The sequence below is a fragment of the Eulemur rufifrons genome, chromosome 17 (genome assembly GCF_041146395.1).
Source record: "Eulemur rufifrons isolate Redbay chromosome 17, OSU_ERuf_1, whole genome shotgun sequence".
NCBI classification, from domain to species: domain Eukaryota; kingdom Metazoa; phylum Chordata; class Mammalia; order Primates; family Lemuridae; genus Eulemur; species Eulemur rufifrons.
In genome coordinates this window covers 6,937,210-6,958,372 of record NC_090999.1, presented here as the reverse complement: position 1 = coordinate 6,958,372, position 21,163 = coordinate 6,937,210, and the positions used below count along the sequence as shown (strand labels likewise).

The 21,163-nt window shown below is 38.0% G+C and overlaps 1 protein-coding gene across 1 annotated transcript in view; it reads right to left on the bottom strand.

Annotated features, from left to right (window-relative positions):
• MARCHF6 (membrane associated ring-CH-type finger 6) overlaps positions 1-21,163 on the bottom strand; it is a 72,935-nt gene that overhangs the window by 38,253 nt on the left and 13,519 nt on the right. Inside the window, exons 2-9 of the mRNA XM_069492758.1 lie at positions 17,667-17,763; positions 16,685-16,758; positions 14,090-14,233; positions 8,559-8,631; positions 5,648-5,813; positions 3,935-4,124; positions 2,082-2,143; positions 1,111-1,143 (exon numbers count right to left, since the gene is read on the bottom strand). Of these exons, the coding sequence (XP_069348859.1) occupies positions 1,111-1,143; positions 2,082-2,143; positions 3,935-4,124; positions 5,648-5,813; positions 8,559-8,631; positions 14,090-14,233; positions 16,685-16,758; positions 17,667-17,763 (839 nt within the window). The remainder of the gene's footprint in view (positions 1-1,110; positions 1,144-2,081; positions 2,144-3,934; positions 4,125-5,647; positions 5,814-8,558; positions 8,632-14,089; positions 14,234-16,684; positions 16,759-17,666; positions 17,764-21,163) is intronic.

Below are 21,163 nucleotides of genomic sequence, written 5' to 3'. Positions count from 1 at the left end.
AAAGTTCCTTGTTTATGTGTTCATTTCTCTCTACTAAACTCTTACATAAAGTATCTTTGAGAATAGGGACCCTATTTCATTTATTACTGAATCTCCCAGTAACTATCACAATAGCTGGCATGCAATACACATTAAATATCTTTCACTGAAGTAATGAAGTCTTCCTGTAAACGGTTTTTCCAACAATTCAAATTGGTTTGAGTCAACACCACTGCCTCAACAAACTCTGTCATTCTTTCATGAGGACTTGATGAAGTAAGCGATAAAAATGCCTTTCTACACTGACTGTGATCACACTTAACAGCTCATTAATATATTTCCACTAAATTGGTGGAATTACACCAGCTATGTTTCTTAAAATCTACACACTGCTAACTTCAACACCCTCTTCTGGCTCCCATCTAGAGCCAGCTGAGGAAAAGGTCAACACTGACGAGAGCAAAGGAGACAGAAATTATTTGGGCCTTTGGATGAAGCACTCCTTGAACCCATTCTTCCTTGGGACTTACTGTTATGTTATTGTTTCAATCAGCAGAGGTTCCGCTACCTGCAGCCAAAGTCAACTTGATACCCTCAGCTATTTAAAAATTCCAAATGGCACATGATTTTATAGTACAGGACCTAAAAACATTGTTTCTCCTTTAAAGAACTGCTCCTCACTTTAGAGTTGTAATCTTTACTAATAAGGCAGAGTGTCTAGGTAAAGATGAGTGGTGTTCTGTGAACAGCAGAAGCCTAAGATCAGCCTGGGGCTATCACTGTGAAAATATGCAAAACTGCTTTGCTTTCCCTGGTACAGGCATTAAACATTGCAAGATGAAATTTTAAAAGACCCAAGTTCTTTTTAACTACCATTAACTTTGGATTTCATTTTCTTTTCTAAAAATCAAATATTTTATGATAATTCAAAATAGTATTTCCTTTATGGTTTTCCAGTATTTTCAATAACCAAAATATACTTTCTTCAACATATGAAGTAATCAAAAGCCAACGTGCATTTTGACCTTTAGTATAAAAACACAGCACATACTGTAAATCTGAAGTTACTAAGTCACTAAGATAAATAACTAACCCACAATTCTGTTATTAAAAAGAATTAGTTTTACTTACCAGAAAAACCAGTGATCCATCAAGTCCTAGCATCTAAAATAAACAAGTAATAATAATGTGCATTAACCCAGGATGCAACAGGATTTTCTATTCTAATTTTCCTTTCAACATCTTTAAACAGTCTTCACCCACTACTTTCCAATACTACCTATCATTTTCAGAGTAAAAAATTTACTGTTTATGAGAATATTTTGCCTCCTTTTATTCTAAATCATATGATTATACAGTCTAAAAAAATTCCATCTCGGGTTTAATTCTTTTTTTTTTTTTTGTTGAGACAGAGTCTCACTCTGTTGCCCAGGCTAGAGTGAGTGCCGTGGCGTCAGCTTAGCTCACAGCAACCTCAAACTCCTGAGCTCAAGCGATCCTACTGCCTCAGCCTCCCGAGTAGCTGGGACTACAGGCATGCGCCACTATGCCCGGCTAATTTTTTCTATATAGATTTTTAGGTGTCCATATAATGTCTTTCTATTTTTAGTAGAGACGGGGTCTCGCTCAGGCTGGTCTCGAACTCCTGACCTTGAGCAATCCACCCGCCTCGGCCTCCCAGAGTGCTAGGATTACAGGCGTGAGCCACCGCGCCCGGCCTCAGGTTTAATTCTTGTATAAGATATAGAGGCAGTCAAGATTTCATGACTGAACTGTATTATTTTGTCAACTGAAGCATGAAAATACTACTTAAATTTAAATTGTTCCTTCATTATTCAGAAGTCCACAATTTCAGGTGAAACATTCCTTAAATGGAGTAAGGTTCATATCAAAAGGCCAGAAGATAAAAAACAGCCATCAGTGTCATAATATTTTCACCACAAACAGTACATCACTTAATTTTCTCTAGAAATTAAAATTCTGATAACTGTTTTCATCAAATGTAACTACAAATTTAGTTCATACATCTAAATATGCCCAACTTTAAAATACATTTTAGGATTAAAACACCAGGATGCCTGATAGAAAAATGTTTTACTTACTCTTTCCCATGTAAGCTCTTCTGCAGCTCGGTCCCATTCTAAAGCATTCCAGTTCATGTCATCTGGAAATATAATTGCAGTTTAAATATTACTGATGGTACGTGAACTAAAAATACTAAAACACACTCTTTTAACTTAGTACTTAGTAAGCTGTTGTTGAGAAGCTAAACCACATTTAAAATTTTTCCATACTGAGTATTTGCTTGTTAAGCAATAAATAAGACTACATAACATACATATAAATAAATAATACATATAGAATAAGATGATCCTAGATTGAGATAAGTACTAAAAAGGAAATAAAACAGGGTTATATGAAAGAGAGGAATTCAATAGTTCTAAGTCAGGAATGAATCTGGCGGATTTAAGAAAAGTAAGGAAGCCAGGGGACTAGAACCTTCTGAATGACAATTAAGGAAAGGCAGAAAGGGATCAGATCATACAAGAGGAATGTGGAGTTTGGCTCTCATTTTATTCTTCAGTATAATGGAAAAACCACTGAAAGATTTAAAGGCAAGAGAGTAGGGACTGGGCGCTGTGGCTCATGCCTGTAATTCCAACACTTTGGGAGGCAGAGGCAGCAGGATCACTTGAGGCCAGCAGTTCAAGACCAGCCTGGGGAACAAAGCAAGACCTCTCTCTACAAAAAATAAAATTAAAAAAATTAGCCGGGCATGGTGGCACATACCTATAGCCCTAGCTACTCGGGAGGCCAAGGCAGGAAGATCACCTGAGCCCAAGAATTTAAGGCTGCAGTGAGCTATGATTGTGCCACTGCACTCCAGCCTGGGTGACAGAGCAAGACCCTTTCTCAAACAAACAAACAAATAAATAAAATAGAGACCAGACAGTAACAAATACTATGCTAGGCAAGAACAGAAGGAGGAAGACCTGTTAGGAATTACTGCATTAGATCAAGAGAGAGAAATAACAGCAAGCACTAGGGTAGCAGCAGGCTACACTCTCGGAGCCTCTGACCTCTCCCTGCAAAGGTCACTTATTCTCACCACACAAGTCACTTCTTATCCTTCAGGTCTCAGCTCAAATATCACTTACTCTGCACTACCTGGGGAAATCTTATATAAAACAGGCCTCTCCACATCTTCAAAGCAACCTGCACAACACTTATCACAATTATGTATTTCCTACTTCTTCACTAGACCAGAAACTTCACGAAGGCAGGGACCTGGTGTTTTGTTCACAACTATTTAATATATGCCCAGTGTATAGCAGTGTGCCTAGCATAAGAAGATACTCAAGTATCAGCCATCTCAAGTGGACCCAGAGACAGCGCAGTGCTTGAAATAAAAACTCTGTGGTGGGAAGAAATAATGAGAGACAGTAAGTGACTGACAGGTGACTGGCAGATCAGTTTTGGCTCTTATTTTACATTCTGGAGTTTACACTGCTAGAAAATGAGAAATTGGTTTCTTTAGGTGTTCCTGGTCTGCTGTGTATACTTTAAGAATTTTTTATTTTAAAAGTTGTAGCAACTTAATGGAAATGGAATGAGAGAAGCAAACGAATAAGATAAATTTGTACCAAATTCCTTTTTAAAAAAAGGTAGGTTCTATTTCCAATATAAAAAAAAAATTTTCTTCCTATCCATCCTATTAAAAATGTCCCATGTAAAGGAGAGTTTTAAAACACAAAATGTATCCTGCTTCATAGAAAAAAACATATTTATGCATATGTATATCCATAAATGCCAGTTTGCCAAAATAAAGTAAAAAGAGGTTAGAAATAGAACTTCAAAACATTAAAATTTGAGAACTCCAGTCTTTTTTGCCAACGCAAGTTGAGAACAGATTCATAGTCCTGAAGAAAGAGTTCGGACACACAAGCAGCCATACCCTGGGCCCCGTTATTAGCGTCTGCGGCATCTTCCACGCCAGCATCATCTTCCTCCTCATTGTCCTCCTCCTCTTCTTCTGCCTGATCATCCTGTGCATCGGGGTTTTCCCCTACCACTGCATTCTCAGCTGGTGGGTTAGCAGGCTGATCAGCGGCAACATTTTCTGCACCATTTCCTCCTGCTGGAGCCTAAAATGACAGAAGAGCCCAGAAATTTGGGTAACTTGTCTGTTTTGCTCTATTTCCAAGTCGAGTTCTCCCTGCTAAAAAAAAAACCTAGCAAACACAAATCCTGCTAAAAATTTTTTAAAAACCATACACACATACCTTTCAAAGACATTTTTTCTAAATGTATCTGATTTCTGATCAACGTAGTATATATATAAGAGCATAAACTCACTTCACAGTGAACATTCAGTGTAATTTAGTGATTAACATTTCACAAAACAGTATAGAAGGTGAAAATTAGAAATCTGGCTATCTTGAATACATCATTCTGTAATCCTTTTTTACAAGATATTTCTTATCTTTATTGACTACCTCAGGGATAAAAATATATATTCTTTTTAAATTTATATACACACATAATTATAACTTAATTCTCTGCATCAGCTAAACACTTGAGGAACTTTTTTAATTTCTGCCCAGTAGATAAGACTGTGCGTATGGACTTGATCAGTTGCCAAATGCATCCTCCGCTGGCTCTTCCTAAGTTCTGCTCCCTACCAAATGCAAAGACACAGTTGTAGTTAATTGTTAATAGCTAAGTTAAAACACTTGATTCCCAACGGAGTTAATGAGGAGAAGAGCTGCATTAAATGCTTCAGAATATGAGGTATAATGATAAAAGCATTAATACTAGATAAAAACAGTGTCAATTTTTATAGTCCATTGTCTATGTACGCTTTTCAAAGAAGTTGCACTCTGTAGAGAAAAAGAAATGGCAGAATTTGCTTAAATCCATCTACACACTGACAAAAGCAGAAGGTCCTAAAAAGAAAAATTAAGTTGTTCATCATTTTAACTATTTTATAGGCCATTTTTTCATAATAAAATTTTATAAAGTATAAACTGTTTTCATATACAAGTAGCTAATCTGTGACAATTTCAGCCCCACAATTTATCAGTAAGATACTAAAAATTACTTATTATATCCTCCTCTTCTTAATACCTCTTGCATGTTAGATGCCCTTGCTTACATTATCCCTGCATCTAAGCATGTCATCCCTCATAAAGAAAGAATAAAACTGCACAAGATTGTTATCAACAGAGTTCCAATGTTTCTACTTTTGGTAATGCTCCTACTTGGCAAGAAAGGCAAGGCATTTTACATATGAAGAAACTGATAAACAAAGAGGTAGGGTAGCCTCCTTAATAGTTTATACAGCATATCAGAAACATATCCAGGAATTTCATATCTTAACTTCCAGGCCCCAGTTAAGCACTTAACCCAGGCAAAGAGAATGAAAGAGCATTTTAGCATATGCCCTAATACGGCTCCCAATCTAGCTAGAAAATTAAGACACAAATTCACAATAGCATTCTTTTGATTTTTTACATCTCTGTTAATATTCACCCAAACCTTTCCACTGCTCTACTGTGTAATAGCTAAAGAATATTTAAGAGGACATGGGAATCAAAGGTTTGAATCTTGGAGAGAATAATTTTTATGTACTACCCAAGTAAAATCAACTGTGAAAGTGATGAATTACCTCATTTTGGTGGTGAGCAGCATTGAAGGGTGGAGCAGCATGCTCCAACCAAATTGGTGCTCCCCCATGGACTATCTGCTCTCGCAACCACACCAGGCTGATGAATGCACACAGTGTGCATGTCACCACGAAACAACCCTGCAAACAATCCGCCAACAAATTTTCCCTATTAAAAAAAAAATACATATAATTACTCCAAAGAACACTTAACATTAGGAAATCAAAGGTAAGAACATTTCCTTTCACACTAAAACCTCAGGAAAAAACCACCTCGGTAAGGTAAATCATAATTTTGGGGGTAAAAATCAGTTTCTCCAAAAGAAGTACCTATAATGATGGCAAAATTCTATCTTACAAGCTCACACTATATAAATTTATACATCTGTATTATGTACATGTTTACATTACACTGGGCATAAAATAACATCAAACCTATTAATATAGAGAAATGAGCTATCCATAGCCTGTCTTTTGAACATGGCCAAGAAACAGGAAAGCAGCAAACAAAAAAGACAAAAGCAGCCAAACGCTTGACAAAGGAAAAGCAGTAAGTTTATGTAATTTACTAAAGGTAAACAACTCTGTCCAGGCCTTACTAAAAATTTCTTTATCCTTATTTTGCAGACAAGTTTAAAAATTTGCTTAGCTGATACCTGAGCCCACACAAATTAACAGAATCATCAAATCAGAAAAGCAGAGAAGCTCCTCCAGATGGTCCTAATGACAACACAAAGAAATGAAGGCTGAGAGATACTCAGTGTGCCATGTGTGTACGACAAGGAAGTCTATAATACATTTCACAGAAATTTTTCACTTACAAAACAAATCAAGTTTTGATGCTAACTGCAAATATGCCAAAAATATACTAGTTTCTCAACAAATCCACAGAGGCCAGGTATGGTTCCTTTAGTAACAAGAAAATACATGGAATATTATAATAGTGAAGACCCCCTAGTCCTTTTCCTTTCTACAGAGGCTTATCCTTCCCTAGTCCATGTCTATGATTTCAGAATAATTCAAGGATAACTCAGATATCTTGGTAGCCTTTAGAAAATCCATTATTTTAATGGAATGACTTTCTTCTTCCATGAAAAACCTGAGGAAGAGTTAATTTGGTAGATCTCAGCCTAGTAGTTCCAAACTTCCAACTGGTATGGCCTGTAAGAAGATATTATTGTATGAACTGTATCCTAAATCAAAAGGGGAATTCTAAGTACCCCCTTACTACGGAACCCTTCAGACCATTACATTTTGATGAGCTGAGACTAAAATATCCCCTTTCTACTCCTTCCTTGCCATCAGCAATAAGAACAATAACTGCTCATTGCAGGTTTTAAAAGATGACAAACTCAGCCTGGCACGGTGGCTCATGCCTGTAATCCTAACACTTTGGGAGGCTGATGCAGGATGGTTGCTTGAGCTCAGGAGTTTGAGACCAGCCTCAGCCAAGAGCGAGACCTCGTCTCCACTAAAAAATAGAAAAATTAGCTGGGCATCGTGGCGCACGCCTGTAGTCTCAGCTACTCAGGAGGCTGAGGCAGGAGGACCACTTGAGCCCAGGAGTTGGAGGTTGCAGTGAGCTACAATGATGCCACTGCATTCTACCTGGCGCAACAGATCAAGACTCTATCTTCTTCTTCTTCTTTTTTTTTTTAAAAAAAAGAAGGAGGAGGAGGAGAAGAAGAAGGAGAAGAAGAAGAAGAAGAAGAAGAAGAAGACGACGACCACGACAAACTCTAGAGTTCTTTTCCCCAAACCTTCAATTTGGTCAGGTTTTGTTAACTGTCTAGACCAAAGGTGATGTTGCACAAGTTCCAGAGCCCAGAAGAGAACTTTCAAGCTTCCACTTTTGCTCTTTTGGAATGCTGCCCAGAGGGCACCAAGTAAAGAAGCCCCCACTAGCTTTCTGAAAGATGAGAGGCCATGTGGAGGAGAAACAAGACACCTCAGCTAAAACCATCTTAGACCATTAAGTCCCAGTAAAACATCTTAGTGTCCTACGCAAGCCAAACAGATGAACGGCTCAGCTAAGCCCAGCCAAAATTTCTGACCCCCAGAATTAAAAGCATATTAAATGTTGTTTTAAGCCACTAAGTTTTGGGACATTCTGTTTTACACCCATAGATAATTGATATGGTATACCTAGATATGATCCCAATTACTGAGCTACAGAACTTAGCAACTGCTAAGACATTAAGGAAACTTAAAGTAAAATTACCCCCCAAAAAAGTATTCTATAGCAAATATAAAACATTACTCAGAAAAAAAGTAGTTGAGTTACAACTGCTTTCAGAAAAACTGACTCAATTTTTAGAATTGCAAAAGGCAGCATTGGTTACAAAACCAAGCCATGTGTACAATCTCTTTTCACTATTCCCACTGGGCCTCCAGTGTTCCTCTGTTGTCAGTAAGTAGTCTTAATGAACGCAATTCAGGTGGCCCACAAACCAATCAGGTCAGAGAGAAAAGACAAGCCACATGACATAATATTAAATTAAGATATAGTAAAACAACTACAGTAAGCAAGCTTTTAACATCTATATTCTAATAGCCACGAGAAACATTTAAAAAATAAATTTCAGTTCAAATGTATGTGTTAAAAATACGTTTAAAAGAACTCTCAACATATGGACACAATACAGTAGTATATGTCTCAAGTTGCGCAATAGCCCATTTAACATGTCATCTCACCGTTACGAAACCATCCTTTAAAACAGGTACATTGTAAAAGAAACGTCACTTACATTTATCAGTTACTACTACTATAGCTATAAATAGTAGGATAAGAGACATAAATTATTGTCCTTAGAACAGAAAAAGAATTTTTGAATTATAACAAAAAATATGAAGGAAAAAACCAAGCATTAGCTACTTTGTGCAATCGTCACTGTCACACAGGTTCAATACTCACGTGGACAGCATGTCTAGCGGCAGTGTCAGTAGTGAGCTCACGGAGCCAGTAAACAAGCACTTGTAGATGCGGCCTATTGAAAAACAGAAAATCTAAAGTGAAGATCTCCAAAATTATAATATGGAGAATTTTTTTTTAATTTAGAAGTCCAGAATTCATTAACTCTGCTCATGGAAATACAGTTTCAGCTCTGGAGGCAGACATCTTTTTTTAGGAGAGTATGTGCTACAATGCCACCAATGGCTACCTGACAATCAATTTTTAAAAAGCATAGATTCATATCCTCAAATAGAGAATATCTTATTCTAAATTCTTAGAATATCTTATCCCTAAATTCTGGCCATTGAGGAAAAAGATGAAGTATGGGAGAATGCACTGCCACCCCCTTATCCTCTTAGTCAGAAAAGGCAGAATGGTTTTTAGTTAGAAAGGCAGAATTCTAGAGGGACTGACGTAACAGGCCACAGATTTTAAAATGGGGCACAAGAGTAAAAAGCAGAGATTTCCTTTCAAACCAGTACTTGTGTATTAGTTTAAAGCATTCCCTGAAGCCTTGTATTAGAAATTTTCAGTGACTTCAATGGCTATTTTCAAAAGCCAAGTCAAAATGAAAAGGTAGGTCAGGAGTGCTGCCTCATGCCTGTAATCCCAGCACTTTGGAAGACCAAGGCGGGAAGATCATTGAAGCTAGAAGTTTGAGACCAGCCTGGGCAAAATAGTGAGACCCCTGTCTCTACTCATGGAAAAAAACGGAAAGGTAGAGAAAGATTTTCTGTAATAGAAATTACTACTTATGTGTATGAAATACTCAAAGAATGCATGTAACAAAGTAAAACTGACAACAAACCAAATGTCTGTAGATAGGTAAATAGGTTCATAAACGTTAGGCCTCTTTATCATAGAGTGCTTTGCATCCATTAAAATAATAAGGTGGCAGAACATGCAATTCAATAGAAAGGCAGCCACGGTACATTGCTAAGTTAAACATAAAAGTTACAGAATATGCATTGTGTGATGTAATTTAAACTACATTTGTGTGTACATATTTATTATATATAAATAAATTAGAATAGAAATCAAGCTAATTGTGTTACTTAAATTCTCTAAGTCCTTACTTATTTTTGACTATTTGATCTACTGATTTCAGAGAGGCATGTTAGTCTTCCACTATGACTGTGAATGCTTTACATATATTTGAAAGCTCTGTTTTCTGATGTATAAACATTCTTTAATTTTATTCTGTCAATGAACTATGACTTTTTTTTCTTTTTTATTTTATTAACGAAACATCCCTGAAAAGAACTATGACTTTTATTAATATGAAGTATAACACTTTGTCCTATATAATGCTTTCCATTCTGACTGTTGTTTCTGCTTTTTGTTGGCATTTGCTAACAAAATTATTTTTCTATCTATTTAGGATTAACTTGTGCTGCTTTGTATTTATCTCTTTTAGTTGAACAGTTTTATATGTACACAAACTGTGAGGCTCTATCTTGTAATAGAGAAATCTAAACCCTTATGATTACAGATGTATTTATTTTCATCTTTTATTCTTTTTCTTCCAGCCCTCTGCCTTCCCTTCCTTTCTTTCCTGCCTTTGGTTGAACTTTCCAAATTTTATTTGCTGTTTCTTTCTCCCACTCCCTAGGATGAAAATTGATCATCTTATTTCTATTCTTCTAACAGTTACACTAAAGTTTTGTTACTTTTTTTTTTTTTTTTTAAAGAGATAGGGTCGGCCGGGCGTGGTGGCTCACGCCTGTAATCCTAGCACTCTGGGAGGCCGAGGCGGGTGGATCGCTCGAGGTCAGGAGTTCGAGACCAGCCTGAGCAAGAGTGAGACCCCGTCTCTACTAAAAATAGAAAGAAATTATATGGACAACTAAAATATATATATATACAAAAAATTAGCCGGGCATGGTGGCGCATGCCTGCAGTCCCAGCTACTCGGGAGGCTGAGGCAGTAGGATCGCTTAAGCCCAGGAGTTTGAGGTTGCTGTGAGCTAGACTGACGCCACGGCACTTACTCTAGCCCGGGCAACAGAGTGAGACTCTGTCTCAAAAAAAAAAAAAATAATAATACAGAGATAGGGTCTCACTCTGTTGTCCAGGCTGTAGTGCAGTGGCGTGATCATAGCTCAGTGCAGCTCCAAACTCCAAGGCTCAAGTCATCCTCCCACTCAGTCTCTCAAGTGCATGTTGAGTAGCTAGAACTACAGACACACACCACTACGCCCGGCTAATTTTTCTGATTTTTTGTAGAAATGGGGTCTCTATGTTGCCCAGGCTGGTCTCAAACTCTTGGCCTCAAGTGATTCTCTTGCCCCAGCCCCCAAAAGTTCTGAGATTACAGGCATGAGCCACTGTGCCCAGCCAAGTTTTGTTACATTTTTATAGAGGTGCATTTTATATAAATCTTAAGTGTACAACTGGGTAAATTCTTCCTATGTTTATGTCCAGGTAACTACCACCCACATCAAGATGTTCAATGCTTCCCCTTGAGCCCCTTCCTAGTCAATAGCCTCTGCAAAAAGTAATCACTATTCTGATCTCTACCATTATAAATGCATTTGACCTGTTTTTAAATTTCACATATGTGCAATCATACAATCCATACTCTTTTGTGCCTGGCTTCTTTTTCTCAAAGAAGCAAAATTTATCCATGTTATTCCATGTCACAATAGTCAGCTCTTTTTTCACTGCTATGTAGTATTCCACTGTATGAATAAATCACAATGTATCCATTCTACCATTAAGAGGCATTTGATTGGTTCTGGTTTTTAACTATTAAAGCTATTGTGATCATTCTTTTAAGCATGTCCTTTAGTAGACAGAAAGCCCTCATTCCTGTAAGCTAAATTCCTAGGAATGAAAGTGCTAGATCATAAGCTATTTGTAGTATTTAGCATTAGTAGATACTGCTAGTTTTCCAAAGTGGTTATAACATATACAGTACCCTCCCTCAATGTATGCATGTTCCAGATACTCTACATCCTAAGCAACATTTGGTACTGTCTTTTTAATTTTAACCATTCTTCTTGTGCATTTCCCTGATGACTAATAATGCTGAGAGTTTTTTCATGAGTTTATTGGCTACAGTCATCCCTTGTTATCTGCAGGGAATTGGTTGCAGAATCACTCTCAGATACCAAAATCTATGGGTGCTCGAGTTTTGCAGTCAGCACTGCATAACCTTCGGATATGGGGGGGGGGTCTACTATATTTAGGTATCTTCTTTCTGGAAACACCTGTTCAGATCTTTTGCCCACTTTCCTATTGGGTTGTCTTGCTTTTTCTCACTGATTTATATACTCTAGATACAAGTCCTTTGTTGGATCTGTGTATTGCAAATTATCTTCTCTCACTCTGTGGGTTGCCTGTCATTCTTAAAAGTGTCTGAGGATGAACAGAAGTTCTCAATTTTAATTAAGTCCAATTCATCAATATTTTCTTATATTATCCTCCTATATTTGCTTTTAGAAGTTTCTTTTTGTTTTAACTTTTGCACTCAGGCTTTTAATTCATTTTCAAATTAATTTTTTGTCTCAGGCTGAGGTAATGATTGTTCATTTTTTTCCATATGGCCATTCAGTTGATGCTATACCATTTACTGAAAAGACCATCTTTCCCCCACTGAACTGTGGTGGCACCTTTGTTGTTAATCGGGTAACAATGCAGGTGTGGGTCTAGTTCTGGACTCTGATTACCCCTACATTTTTAATGCATAGCTACTCTCTATTTTTCTATCTATATCTAGAACTTATAATCTCCCCACAAATAAGACAAACAAAAAGCTTTCATTTCTATCCTTCCCTTATAATTTCTCCCATTTTAAGATCATGTGGAATTTTAGTTCCAGGCTATTAAGAACTCCTAATTACTGTAGAATTAACAATAACTGAGACTTAGCTACAAAAAGCATTTGTTGACTGTTGCAGTGGCTCATGCCTGTAATCTTAGCGCTCTGGGAGGCAAAGGTGGGCAGATCGCTTGAGGTCAGGAGTTCGAGACCAGCCTATGCAAGAGTGAGACTCCCATCTCTACAAAAAATAGAAAACTTAGCCAGGCGTGGTGGTGTATGCCTATAGTCCCAGTTACCCAGGAGGCTGAGGCAGGAGGATCACTTGAGCCCAGGAGATTGAGGTTGCAGTGAGCTAGGATGACGCCACTACACTCTAGCCAGGGCAACAGGGTAAAACTCTGCCTTAAAAAACAAAAACAAAGAATCACTTGTTTCTTATCTTTGATTCTCACATCTTTCTCTGATTCCTTGCTCATTTAGTGAAATATATTCTCAAACAACTTTTTCATAAGAAGTTTAAGGTGGTAAACTTTCCAAACCCTTACAGTTATTGAACCATCTATATATCGTTCTTCCATCTGAGAAGAATTTGCAGGAAGAGAATTTTAGGCTCAAAACCATGTCAAATTTCCACTGTCTTCTAGCATTCAACGTTGCAAATTTTAAGTCTGATGCCAGTCTGATATTCTTTACTTTGTAGGATAATCTCGAAGCATACTATCCCTATACCTCTATAACCATCACCATTCTACCCAGCTCTGGAAAAATTGACAATGTGTCCAGTTTATGATTCTTCTTCCTTTATCACAGTCAGCTTTCTCTTTCAATCTAAAAGAGGTCAATCATTTCCTCATTTCCATTTTCTCTTTTACCTTGTGGAACTACTTATTAGACACATACTGAAACAACTGGACCTAGCCTCCATCTCACAGTATTTTTTTCTCATACGTGCAATGACTTGTCCCTCTGAGTTACATGCTAGAACTCCTTGGCTTAACCTCCTAGCTCACTAATTCACTCTTCAACAGTACCTATATTCTGCTATTTGGTGTATCTCCCAAGATTCTCATTTCCACAGGTGATCAAGCTCATTTTATCTTGTTTTAAGGAGACATGAGGATATTAATTATACTAATTCAAAAATCTTGTTTAACTCTGAGGAATCGTATCTATATACTCTGCCATCCATATACTATCTACATCTCTCCATGTCTTTAAAAACAAAGAACCCAAAAGGGATCACCTAAGAGGGTTGGTTAGTATGCCAATCTCCCAGAGAGCCTCCTTATCTGAAAGATGAGCCTTCCAATTATTCAGGACCATTAGATATGTGAGTATTTTTTAAAGGGGGGAGGAGGAATCCCAAAAGAATCCATATCTTACAGTCCTTGAAAGCTCTAGTATACTTCAAAGAATAAAATCTGAGTTTCTTCTAATTATGGTTTGATTTTGCATATGGTTTGATTTTTCAATTCTTTCATGAACTTTCATTATTAGCCTCTGTTACACTGTTTTCCTTTCCCACATTCATTAAAAAAACTGACCTATTAAAAAACTCATTCTTGGTTCAGACAAATGTTTTCTAAATGAGGTTTTCCTAATATATGATATTAAAATATCAAATAATTAAACATCATTCAAACAATAATATGATGCAATATTACTTTATAATACTGAATAGTTACACAATGTTTAAATAACTACAACCAGGGGCATGAATACTTACATGCTGTAAGAGGAACAACTCCCAACCATGCAAAGGCCACAAGTGTATAATGAAACCAATATCTTATTGCAGTACCAATACTTGTAACCAGTCCAGCAAATATGTCTTGAATTGGAAGCCGTGAAGGCATATCTGGAGAATATACTATAAGAGGAATAAAGTACATATAATTTCATGAAGATTTAAAAATAGCTTAACTCATAAATATAAAATAGGCATGAATTAAACTTTTAATATTTGAATTATGCTTAGTTTTTTCCCTATAAAAACAATGAATCAAGTAGTTACAATATTACATTTACCCAAGAAATCATTTATGAGGCAAATCACAAGTGAAATGTGAAAATTAAACCCAAAAAAGGACTCTGAACAGGAAAAAAAGATTATTTCACACCCTTCACTCAGCCATGAACTTCATACCACATTCATTTACACATATTTTAGCATTCAAACAGTATAATTATCTGGTTTCTCAAATTTATTATAAAAGATCAGATAAAGCAAACAGGAGCAAAAGATGGAGCTTATGGCACGTCATTAAAAAAGAACTCCCCCCAAATACAAGCATTAGACACAGCACTCAAAAAGCACAAATAATCTGCAGCAGAGCCATTTCACGTGGGAGCAAACAACCCGATGACATTTGTCAGCCACCCTCCAAATTTTAGTATAATATTTAAAATTTCAAATGATTAATTCAGATCTTCCCACTGCTCTGCAAAATGTGGTTGGTTCAACACACTCAGAAAAAGAAAGGTTCTACCAAATTTTAGAAAGATTCCCTTCTAAAATGGTTCCAGTAAAAATTAATGCTTATTAAAAAGCTCTACCATAAGTAACTCAGAAAGAACACATAGGAAGAGCAACTCTTTCTCCAGTGAAGCCTAAACAAGGAATTATGATATATAAGGTTTTAAAACTAATGATCTAAAATTTGCAAGAACACTGTCATAAACTGTTCACACCTATAAACAATAAACAATTAGGCCGGGCGCGGTGGCTCACGCCTGTAATCCTAGCACTCTGGGAGGCCGAGGCAGGTGGATCGCTCGAGGTCAGGAGTTCGAGACCAGCCTGAGCAAGAGTGAGACCCCCGTCTCTACTAAAAATAGAAAGAAATTATATGGACAACTAAAATATATATATATACAAAAAAATTAGCCGGGCATGGTGGCACATGCCTGTAGTCCCAGCTACTCGGGAGGCTGAGGCAGTAGGATCGCTTAAGCCCAGGAGTTTGAGGTTGCTGTGAGCTAGACTGACGCCACGGCACTCACTCTAGCCCGGGCAACAGAGTGAGGCTCTGTCTCAAAAAAAAAAAAAAAAAAAAAAAACAATAAACAATTAACAAATGGCAACTTTTTACAACCCACCCACAGATCACTAACTTCAAAGGATATTAAGTATATAAGAGCAAGTCATTAAACCAGTAATAAAGAGTTTTTGAGAAAGATGAAGCAAACACATGTCAAATGAAAACTAAAATATACAAAACAAGCTCGTATTGGCCTCAAAGTAAAAGCCCACATGCGTATTTCCTATCAACTGCACTTCATAAAGATACTCAACTATTTAGTCTTTGTCCTAACAAGCTGTAGAGCTTTTCTGTGCTACAGAAATTAAAGACCACAAAACAACAGAATTGACATTCTTTGATGATGAATGTAGAGCTCCAAAAGTGAAAATGTAATAACTTTAATCATTTATATTCATCAAATAAAAACAAAGTAAAACTAACACCCATTTACAGCATTTACACTGAGTAGCTCATGGTGCTTTCAAAAAAGAACTAAAATACAAAAAAACCTTTGTGGGAGGAAGGCAATGTAATGAGATCTCAGAAGAAAAATTATGCTTCAAATTTTTAAAAATTTACCAATACAGTCCTCTACTTAAGATGAATGATACTGAATATTAATCAATAAGCACAGAAATTTTAATTAAAATTTTAAAGACCTGCAAAATATTTACTAGAAGCTTAAGAAATATTGGGCTTAATAGCTAGTCTCATGGAAAAAAAATACTTAAAACTTTATTACTATTATTCTAACCTATACAATTCTAACTCAAAAGATAGTCCAAATTTGAACATTATTGGATATTTGATGAAATCACAACATCGCTCTTCATTTTTCTAGGTGGATAATGGTATTATATTTATGTTTTTAAAAGAGAATCCTTGCTTTTTAGAGATACATAATGAAATATGTACAAGTAAATTATAAATTATGGGACTGTTTTATAATAAAAAGGATGGAGAGTTGGAGAATGAGAGGATAGGTAAAATAAGAAAGGCCTTGAGTTGAAATTAAGTGACGGATACATGTGGACCCATTATACCTTTGCATATGTTTCAACTTGTCTGCAATTAAAAGTAAAAACAAAAACACCCTACAAATTAAATTTCAGACACACACGTGTATGTGTGTGTTAAAAGATGGTATGCAGTTTTAAAAATATTTTCCTAAACAGAAGAGCAATACTTCCTAGTACTATCGAAGACAAGTTAAAAATAGGTGCTTTAAAACTGCTTAAACACCTTAATGTTGACAGTAATAACCAAGAAAATGCAGTGAAAACTTCTAAAGAACTTACTTGGTGTGAAAGCAAATCTGTGCTTGCATAATTCACAGTATTCTTTTCGACTGTGTTTCAGCCACTGAACTAAGCTGTAATTACAAATACACTGATAAGTATAGTGTTAACAACAAAGAAATATTAAGGTTTCATTGGAAACTAATGTTCTGCTTTTATTAGAACTTTACATTATCACAGAGCTTTAGCAATTTCAAATTTAGAATATTCTTAACTTTTTATAACTGATTTCTAAGTACAGAACTACAACAGCTGAAGATAAAAACAATATGTATTCCTACTATTAAAAAGGTTCAATTAATCTAAATTGTAATCTCCTCAAAGCTAAATGAATACAAAAGAATTTCCAAGCATTAACATCCGTTCCAATACTGGTCTGATAATAATGATGCCTGATAGCTAGGTCTGAATCCTGGTTCTGCCATTAACTGTGTGGCCATTAGCTGTGTGGCCTAGGACAAGTTATTTTACCTTTCTATGCTTCAGTTTCTTCATCTGCATAGTAATACTCCACTTCATAGTTTTCTTGTAAGGATTAAATGAGTTAAGATGTGTAAAGCATTGAGAAAAGTTCTTGGCACAAAGCACTTCATAAATGTAAGCCATTATTATGCCAAGAAAAACTAGAAAACCCTAACACTTCCAATGGACAAAATAAGCTCTCCGTGGTAGAAATAAACAAAAGGGTACTCACATGCACCTGGAAGACAGTGTATCAAAGTAATAGGCATGGTATTAAGAATGATGGAAAAATTATTTTCCAAATGTCTGAATTTTTACAATCAAAGTTTTAAAAATAACTAATTATAGATAAAATTCATTGAAATGATCCCTCTTACTGACAAAACTGAAACTCAGACTTAAAACAATTTTCTAAAAGTATGACTTCATGTTGTATGCCTTATCAAAACATCATATGTACCCTAAAGATACACAACTATTATGTATTCATAATAATTTAAAAAATACAAGTATGACTTACCATTCTTGATGTATAAACTTAATACTGCCAGTACATACACAAGGATGATAAAGAGGTTTCTCAGGTGTTCCTTCTGATCGACACACTCTACATATGTCTGTTAATGAAAAATAAAAATTGAATTTCCTTTGGTTATAACTTTTATGACAACAGACGACCAAAAACTAAAATATTGTATGCTAAAGCAAGAATCTATCACTTGGCAAAACATTAATCAATAGCTCGGAAAACTGAAAATTGTGATTAAGATGATATTCAAGTATATTATCTGAAACTAAAAACTTTCTTAAATAGACCACACACGGTGGCTCAAGTCTATAATCTCTAGCACTTTGGGAGGCGAGGCAGGAGGATCGCTCGAGGCCAGGAGTTCAAGATCAGCCTGAACAAATTAGGGAGACTCCCGTCTCTATTTTTTAAAAATTAGCCCAGCGTGGTAGTATGCACTTGTAGTCCCAGCTACTTGGGAAGATGAGGCAGGAGGATCTCCTGAGCTCAGGAGTTTGAGGTTGCAGTGACCTATGATGACATCAGTGTACTCTAGCCCGGGCCACAGAGTTAGATCCTGTCTTTAAAAAAAATAAAAAATAAAATAAATAAATAAAATCCTAAATAATGTATCAAAAGATAAGTCGTTCCTTTAAATGAGAGCTCTGTAAATAAATCCTAGTTGAAAATACCAGGAACAGTTGGTTTTATTTAAAACTACACTCTCCTATAACTAACAAATACTTAACAGAAATATGCAAAACCAGGTCACCATTGTGTGTGTGCGTGTTCTAGTATAAGGTCTCGCTCAGTCGCCCAGGCGGCAGTGTGGCGGTCCCTATCATAGCACTCTGCAGCACCAAACTCCCGGGTTCAAGCAATCCTCCTGCCTCGGCATCCCAGAGCGCTGGGATTACAGGGGAAGGCACCACGCCCTGCCAGTGTCCTAACAGTTTTAAACTCCAGCCCTAACAGGTTAACAGTTAAAAGTCCTAATAGTTTAAACCCCACAAAAACACATTAGAGAAGTTAACGTTGTAACGGTAGCAGGCGGGCACAATAAACACTCCTTCCACATCACGTCCCCACGAAAGAGCTAGAGCTAGGAAGCCACAGCTGTGCGCATGCGCATACGCGTGCGCACTCCCTCGTGCTCAGAATTTGGAAGGAGAGGACACCCAAAAGCCACGAAGGCGCCAGACCACAGAGAGGTGAGCCAGAGGCTGCGTTAAGCAGAAGGGCTGAAGGGTTCGCCGCCAGAGGATCACAGCCTGTCCCTCACGCCCAGCACCAAGCAGTGCTAGCGCCACATCTGTCTTCCTGCCTGGAGTGGCCCGCAGTGGCCTGTGATGCAGCACCACAGAGGATCCCAAGGAACCCCTAATGATCCCTCACACTGGCAACTGACCCTTTGCACTCTCACTCCCTGGCTCTTTAAAGCTTCTTACAACTTTTATTTAGGTGGTCTTCTCAGCTACCCATTAGGGTCAACTGCCAATCCCAAGTGGCCAAATGGGGTGGCGGGATGGGCAGCGTGCACAAGGGACAGGGACTTAATGCAGGCTTTTGACCTGCTCTCTTACAGGGAATTCCTCATTAATGGGAAATAACTGCAATCCTGACCCCCATCACTAATGGACTTAAGGGATCTGACTGCCTAACTGGCTGGCTGCTCAATCTCTGGTGGCTCAATGCCACTTGTCTAAACTACAGGATACCAAGCACTCAGTGACACCTACTGGACTGGTTAGCACAGTAGTCTCCCTGGTTATCAATTAACTAGGCAAATCTCTCCATCAACATAGAAAAGTCACACAGCACCCCCATCCATGGAAGAACGATCAATGACCAATCAATCCTGTCCACAATGGAGCCAGGGGAGGTTGCCCATATTGAGTCAAATGAAGCGCAGATTCCACTGCAGGTGCCTTTCAACTTCAGCTTTGGAACCAGACCTTCCCCTACCACCATCCAAAGGACTTTGGTTTCCCAGAATCTGCCATCGGATCGGCATCGTCACCGTTTACAGTCAGAATTACACGGGACCTTAACCTCTTTAAACCTCCCACTTTCACCTTCATCTTTAATTAATGAAAACATCCTTGGCAAAAGCTTTCACTCTGGTCTGTCTTACACTGGCCCAAGATTTGACCTCTAGCTATACAATACTGACACCCCCATTGTCCTGCTTAATCAGCCTCCTGAAAGTTCCGACATAAACAAAATAGAACCAACCTCCCGTTCCATGATTCCAACAAGCGGTATCCGGGTAGCCCACACCCTATTTGAACACTGTAATTTTCTCCCAGGGTGTGCTTCCACCCCAGAGAAACAGCTAAGAGCTCATAAGGTGCCCAGAGGCAAGGAGTGGAAACTTCCTCAGGGTGGACCTTGAGTAGAGCCTAAGATCCAAGTACAAACATTTTATTAATATCTGTACCAAATTCAATACACAGCATTGAAACTGGGATTATCATGGCTGCCAGCACGAGACTTGCCCTGCAATATATCTTCCTTAAAAGGATTTAAGGTACACTCATTACAATTACAGGGCCTTAGAAGAGTCCTGTTTTTTTATCATCATTGCCCTCCCGGTTTCAGTTTCGCAGAGGGTAATTTGCGCACCTGCTGCCTTCCTTGGATGGAGTATTACTCCATCAGGATCTTTCTGCAGAACTGAACGGAACCAAGATTCCTCATCACCTGGATTCCCAGTCACCGTGGTCACCAAGGTAGGCACTGCAACTGCCATCTAAAAGTGCCATAGGGCCATGCAATTGCTCTAGGTTACCTAGAATCACCAAGACCGCTGGCCGCCGTGGGCACATACTAGCTCTAGAATCACCAGTTATCTAGGTAGCTTAATGCACGTCCAAAGCCATTCACAACATCACTGTAGAGTACTTAGATGCCCGTGTATTAACTTTTGAGAAAACAAGTGCTACTGTACGGTCTACCAGGCAGGATGGGTGCGAGAGCAGACGGGCAGACATAGGGTCCAATCTCCCCAGCCTGCCCTCCACTGCAGAAACAGGAAGTAGAACATAGCAGCTACAGCCTGGCAAAGGGACACCATGCAGATGGGGACAGCAGGCACACAGCCACACTCACATGAATGAGAGTTGCCACATCGCCCTCCAGGAACAAAGTGACTGGTTGGCCACTGAATATGGACTGAAGTAGGACAAGGATAGCCCTTACTGGCACACCGATGCCTGTGAGATGCAAGGACAATAGGAGGAGCGATATCCATGTGGATATAGCTGGTTGGTAGTTTGGTGGGCTTACCCCACGATGTAGACTTCCCCCACGGAGGCCCCCTAGGAGACCAAGTGCCGTGTGGCCTGAGAAAGCTGCAGAGAGCAAAGCAGCAGCAAACTCCAGGGAGCACTCTTCCATAAGAGTCAATGCTCACTCACTCCAAGGATCCAAGGGGTTGGCCAGCAGGCAAGCGACGGAACTCGGGGAGAGGGGATATGGGAGGCAGAGATACCAGAACTCTACACTTA